General features: G+C 50.5%; 1 protein-coding gene across 1 annotated transcript; it reads right to left on the bottom strand.

Annotated features, from left to right (window-relative positions):
• Positions 1-4,030: 4,030 nt before the first annotated feature.
• On the bottom strand, positions 4,031-6,158 carry TRH (thyrotropin releasing hormone). Its single transcript, XM_006758306.2, has 2 exons — positions 5,889-6,158; positions 4,031-5,282 (listed from the first exon to the last, which is right to left on the bottom strand). Exons 1-2 carry the CDS (start codon positions 6,100-6,102, stop codon positions 4,768-4,770), a joined length of 729 nt encoding a protein of 242 aa, XP_006758369.1. The 5' UTR covers positions 6,103-6,158; the 3' UTR covers positions 4,031-4,767.
• Between the last annotated feature and the right edge of the window lie 472 nt (positions 6,159-6,630).

Here is a 6,630-nt window from a genome sequence, read left to right as displayed (position 1 = left end):
AATGCTATTTGTCAGTTCTTATGATAGTATATAGCAGCGCTTCTCAATCTTGCCCTCTGGACCCCTTTACGCTCTTAAAAATTATCAAGGACCCCCAAAGAACTTTTATGTGGATTATATGCTATTGATATTTCCCATATTAGAACTTAAAATGAGAATTGCTAAAATGTTTATTTGTTCATTAAAAAATAACTAATTGGCCCTAGCCAGTTTAGCTCAGTGGATAGAGTGTTGGCCTGCAGACCAGAGGGTCCCGATTCGATTCTGGTCAAGGGCATGTACTTCGGTTACAGGCTCCTCCACAGTATGGGCCCTGGTTGGGGTTCATGCAGGAGGCAACCAATCAATGTGTTTCTCTCGCATCAATATTTCTCTCTGTCTTGCCCTCTCTCTTACACTCTCCCTAAAAATCAATGGAAAAATATCCTCGGGTGAGGATTTAAAAAATAAATAAATAACTAATTGCCCAGCCAGTTTGGCTCAGCAATTGATTGTCAACCTATGTACTAGGAGGTCACGGTTCAATTCCCAGTCAGGGCACAGGCCCGGATTATGGGCTTCATCCCCAGTGGGGAACGTGCAGGAGGCAGCTGATCAATTATTCTCTCTCATCATTGATGTTTCTATCTTGCTCACTTTCCCTTCCTCTCTGAAATCAATAAAAATAAACATTTTAAAAAATAACTAATCCACCGAAACCGGTTTGGCTCGGTGGGTGGAGCGTTGGCCTGCGGACTGAAAGGTCCCAGGTTTGATTCCGGTCAAGGGCATGTGCCTGGGTTGCGGGCACATCCCCTACTGGGGATGTGCAGGAGACAGCTGATCGATGTTTCTCTCTCATCGATGTTTCTAACTCTCTATCTCTCTCCCTTCCTCTCTGTAAAGGGTCAATACAATATATTTTAAAAAAAAACTAATCCATTATGTGCTAAGATAAATAAAATCTTTTTTCAAAAAGTCAATTTAGAGAGAAGAGTGGAATTGGTTTACATGTTTACAATTTTTTTTAAATGTCTGACAGTAGAATACACCTGGATTCTCTTATGTGCTTCTGCATCTAATTAACAGATTTAATTTGGGTTGAAGTAGATGAAGGAAACCTAGCCTCACACAGCTATGCAGTTAGTAAAGTGAAGACTTTGTAGGTCCCCTAAAATGGTCTTAGGATCCTAGGGGTCTTCAGAGCAACATTGAGAAGTGCTGGTGTATATAAAGCATGAGAGCCAGCATTCTACAACTGTTCAACTGTCTGGATATAAACCTCAAATGTGTGGGAAAATCACCTAACCTCTGTGCCTCAGTTTCCTCCTAGAGAGGGCTGAATGACTTGCTTCCTGAGGAATGGTTAACGTAGTGCTTGGCACATAGTAAGTGCTCAGTAAACACTCACTGTTATGATTATTAGTTCTGAGTCTGGCATTAGTAAGGGCTCCTTTTCCTTCCTAGGCCAGGCATCCCTTTCGAGATAATGTTCAACCACTCTAGAACGGCCTGGGTTCCGCGCTCCCCAGAGCTGCCCTGAGACCCTGTGCATCTCCCAAGGGAGACTGGGATGAGCCCAGCATGTGCCCTGTGCCATCTTTCTGGCCACAGGCCCAAAGCAGCTGTGCCCGGGTGTGCCTGCCGGCCTCTGGCACCTCAGCTGGGTGTACCTGTGTCACTACTGGGAAGCTCTCCTCCCCAGCAGCTGGTGATTAGGAAGTCACTCCTCATAATGGCCAAAGCCTAATCAACATGCCAATAATTACCAGGCCCAGAACGTGGCCGCGATTCAGGAAAGCTGATCCCCAAAGATAAGAGTCACTTAAATTCTGGCATTGACCACGGGTCCCCTTGGTAACCCGTAACTCTCAGCACGATTTCACCGCTCAGCTAATTGATGTTCTCCAAGGCAGTCAGCTCATACTGGCCAATCGAAATGGACTCTAATTGCCAACATCCTTCAGGTAAGAAGCCCCACATGTTCTCATGCCACCCAAGAGGCCGGAGCAGGAACTGAGTCTCTCAGTAAACCAGTCCTCTGATTGCAGTTAATTAATCAATAAAAGGTTTGTAGAAAGGATTAAAGAACCTATTAGAGGAAGTCATGGTATTGGGATGTTTTATAGCAAAGTTTTGCTGAATTCATGAGAAGCTCCTTGAAGAAATGCTCCCCAGTTCTTTAAAGCTGCCTGAGTCAGGAACAGCAAGGGTAGAGGAGAGACCACTGGACTCGGGGTCTTACAGAACCAGGGTGAGCCCAGTGGTGCTATCCATGCAAGACATGCGGCATAGGCAAGTCTCTTTACTTCCCTGAGCTACAAAGTGGGGGTACCATTGGTGGGTAGAGAATGCCTTGCATAGGACCCAGCACATAGTGGGCTCTAAATGGCAGAGCTGAAAACCGGCGCCTGAAGAGAACTGTTTGGTGTCCTCGGAAGGGTTTTAAAAGGCAATTGGGTAGATGTTATACTTGGTTGCAACATAAGCTGTCAGCTGTGTCGCCCTCTTTGGGGCTATCTTCACAGGTTTGTAGTGACTGCATAGCGACCTACAACATTTGGATTTGCCACACCACCTCCCTTTTGGGCCCAGGAATCAGGCAGACCTGGTGGCCAATCTCAGCTCCACCTTTGCTCACTTGTGTGGCCTTCATCCACACACTCAACATTGTTTACTGTCCTCAATGCTGGAGCACAGTTTGGTGAAGGAGGAACCATTTATGAAAAAATCACCCAAGAAGACTGTGGCAGATGCTGCTGGTACCTCACCCTATCCCCCCAGTTCTCACCTTTGTGGTACACACAATGTTTTCCTGAGATTCTTCACCTAAGGGCCTTCTTGTGGTCAGGACACAGGGCAAGCTGGAGGTGCCAGGGAGTTAACATCCTCAAGAGCAGCCCTCAACTCCTGATCAGTTGTCCCTGTGGAGTGGGACAACTCTGAGTCCTGTTCTACTAGTACGGTTTCCCAAGAAAAACCTGCTCTCTAATGCATGCCCATTCACTTCCTGCCCTCCCTTCCTCCCTCCTTCCTTCCTTCCCTCCAGACCAGTGCTTCCTGGGATCACCCTCCAAGTAAACTATTTGCACGCAAATCCTATCTCAGGGTCTGGTGCTCCGGGAGCCAACCTAAGACAGATACAATGAAAACTGTGATGGCTGCAAGGAAGGGGTGGGATGCCGTGCCACATGCCACAGTGTTGTCTGAAGTGACAACTAGGAGGAGGAGGCCAGGAGCAGGGTGGCAGCAGAGGAGCTGAAAGTAAATGGGTAGATTTGAGACATCTCCAGGACACGGTAAAAGTTAGATGATAGGGCATTAGAGCCATACAAACAACCCCCAAGTTTCAGACTCATGTGCTTAGAAAAGTCACGTTACTTCTTTCTTAGTTACCGTTTCTCTAAACAGGGGTGACTATGATGGACAATTCATTCATTCATTTACATATCACCTACAAAATGCATTTCCTAATGTCTGGCCCCAGAGGAAATGTTTGGGAAACATTTATTTTTCTTTTATCTTCCAAAGCTCAAATCAAGTGCCCCTCTCCCCAGGAAGGCCTGGTTTGAGTCCCCAATCATAGCTTTTGTCTTCATTTTTGCTGGCAGGTGACACAGACTGTTGATTCCCGCCACAGAACTATGTTGATTACAAACCTAAACCAGACGAGCTCTCTCACCAAACCAGGCAAACTCAAGGCAGGGTCCTGAGGTGGCCTCCAAGACCTATAGCTCCACCTCAGCCAGCTTTGTGTCTTCCAGAATGCCCTACCTCTTTTCTAGGCCTCAGTTTCCCCGGGTATCAAATGGGCTCCAGAGTCCCTGTTCACCTCCCAAGCTTGTTCTGAGGTGGGGGCAGTGGAGAAGACTTTTCATGTCCCCAGGATCCCAGATTCCCTTCTCAGCTGAGCTGGGGAGCTCTTAGTCTGGTCCCTCTCAATGCTGAAAAGGGAAACCCCACATCAGTCAAGACAGAACCACAACCACAGAGCTCCATGATTATCTAGATGTGTTTTATTATCATTAGGAGGATGATCATTGACAAGGAGAAGGTGTCTAGCAGGTTATATACAAGCCGCAACATCCAGGATGATGTTTACATATTCCCACATACATGTTTATCAACAACTTCCAGGGCAATGTTTACATACTCCCACACACATTCACTCTGCAGCTACCACCCAACACAGCACCGCAGGGGTTCTCCACCTAAAATGCTTCCCCCAAGCAGAACACAGCTGTGGGTCAGGTGCCGCCACCCACACACCCACACAAACACAAAATACCACCCAAGAAAACCAAGAAGGGAAGGAGATCCTGGATTCTGGGGGCAAAGTTTACATGTGGTAACTCCTGACACACGGGGTGGGGGAGAGAAGCTAGATTTGGACATCACCACTTCAATTGCACCCCACCCTCACTGGCTGCTTGCCCCAGAGGCACTCTGCCCCTCTCTGGGAATACCTTAGAAGAAACAGATCGGTCATCTTAGCCAGGACTAAGGCATGGAAGCAGGCCTTCGGGGTAGGCGAGGATCTCTGGGATCTGCCCCCTTGCCAGTGATACAAAATGAAGTAATATGGGGTTTTAGCTTATAGGATGGCCTTTTCATGTCCCTGAAGGAGGGGGGCAAGCAAAGCCAGGGGTTTGGGTGTGTGCATAGAGGGGGGGGCTCAGGTTTATTATTAGGGATCTAAGGGGAAGGGGAAGAGGGGTCACAGAAGGATAGGGTGCACAGGACTCAAGATATTCTTAGACCCCAACTCGACTTCACAGGAAACTGGGCTCACTCCTCCAGGGGCTCCCTGGCCCAGGCCGCCCGCCGTCCTGGGTGCTGTCGCTTCTCCTCAGGCCTCTGGCCCCTGCTCAGGTCATCCAGGAGCCCCAGCAGGAGGCTGGCTTGACCACAGTCTCCCTGGAGCCCACACGGGCCTCCCAAGGCTCTCTTGCCCGGATGCTGGCGTTTCTCAGGCATCAGCTCTCCCTCCTCCTCCTCTTCTTCCTCCTCCTCTTCCCAGCTCCTTTGGGCCTTGGGGTCCACCAGCCGTCTGCCAGGGTGCTGCCTCTTGGTGAAAGTATACCCCAGCCAGAAGGAGCGCCGGCCAGGGTGCTGCCGCTTCTGCGGGGTCACATCCACTGACCACGCAGCTGCGTTCTCCCATGGGCCTGGATGCTGCCGTTTGTGGGGCCCCACAACCCCTCCTTCTTCTTCCTCCTCTTCAACTCCCTCTTCTGCCTCCTCCTCCCTTTTGCCTGGATGCTGACGCTTAGAGAGCCCATTGGACTGAAAGATCTGGGACTCTGTGGAAGGAAAGAGCTAGTGAGGGATCCCGTGACCCTTGAGTGCCTACTCTAGCCTTCCTCCAATCAAGGTAGAAATTCCTGCAGCACTCACCCAGGACTCACCAACACATATACTCACACAGACGGTCAAAGGCATGACTTCTGGTTCCAGTCCCAACTCTGCCATTCCCTAGCTGTGTGACCATAAGCAACTCACTTAACTTCTCTGAGCCTCAGGTTTCTTTTGTGTAAAATGAGGGGTAAAACAGTTCCTATCTAAGAGGTTGTTAGGAAGATCAAATAGTGTGACAAAGTATTTGAAGTGCTTAGAACAGTGAGTGTCTGGCATAACATAAGTAGTAAAAGCTCAGACTCTTTCTTCCCAGCATAGAATCTTCCCCACTGTGGGCATGCTTTCTGTGACATATTCCCAGGACAGAGATGCAAGAGGAATCTGGTCCCAGGAAAGGGTCAACTCACGACCGGCCGAGGGTGCGGCCAATGAGAGTTTCTGAGCAACAGGCCGGATGACATAGTCGCTCCCTCTCCTCTGCTCCGGTTTCCCCTCAGCCCTCTCCTCAGCCTCCTCTCGCCTGGGCGGCCCGGGTCAGACCCGCCTCTCACCTGATTCGTGATTTCCCTGGTCCCCTTGCAGCCGCTGGAGGTCCTCCGGGAGGAGGAGAAGGTGCCCCGCCTGGCGCAGGAGGTCCCTCAGGGCCGGGTGCTCTGCAGCCATCGCAGCCTCCTGCTGGTCCACCTCGGGCTGTGCGCGGCCTCCGGGGACACCGGTCAGGGTCAGGGTCAAAGCCAGGGCGAGCAGCAACCAAGGGCCAGGCATCGTGGCGGCTGGAGTCAGGAGGACAGAGAGAGCATAAGCGCGCTGCGCCCTCTCCCAGGGAGCTGCACCCCCCCCTTTCCTGTCCCAGCGGGTCCCTGAGGCCGGAGTAGCGAACCGGGGCCGCAGGTGTCCTCACCTACAGAGTTGCTCCGAGCTTTCTGGCTGGGAGCCCAGAAAATGGTCATAGCCTCCGAGGAAGAAAGATTTCTAATGGAAGTGCCTCTTTCTCTGTCAAAACAAAAGCCACAGCAATGTAACCAAGGCTACGGCGTCGGCCCGACGGCCGGGATGCTCGCTGCCGCCGCGCAGGCCGATTCCCCCGAAGTTCCCAGAGCCACGTTTAATGCCCACATTCCGCCAGCGTTCTCGTTCCCTATTTCTATTGATAAAATGCTTCTACGACTAAGCTAAGGAATCAATTCTGGCCCTAAGATCCCCATTTCAACGTGAATCCAGCGCTAACATCCCATTCTAGCGCCGAGACTGAGACGCTAAGGCGACCAGAGTCCAACGCGAACATTCAGTTTC

This window comes from Myotis davidii, unplaced genomic scaffold, assembly GCF_000327345.1.
Source record: "Myotis davidii unplaced genomic scaffold, ASM32734v1 scaffold73, whole genome shotgun sequence".
Taxonomy (NCBI): domain Eukaryota; kingdom Metazoa; phylum Chordata; class Mammalia; order Chiroptera; family Vespertilionidae; genus Myotis; species Myotis davidii.
Note: the sequence above shows the minus strand (reverse complement) of the source record. Positions and strands in the feature narration are given on the sequence as shown.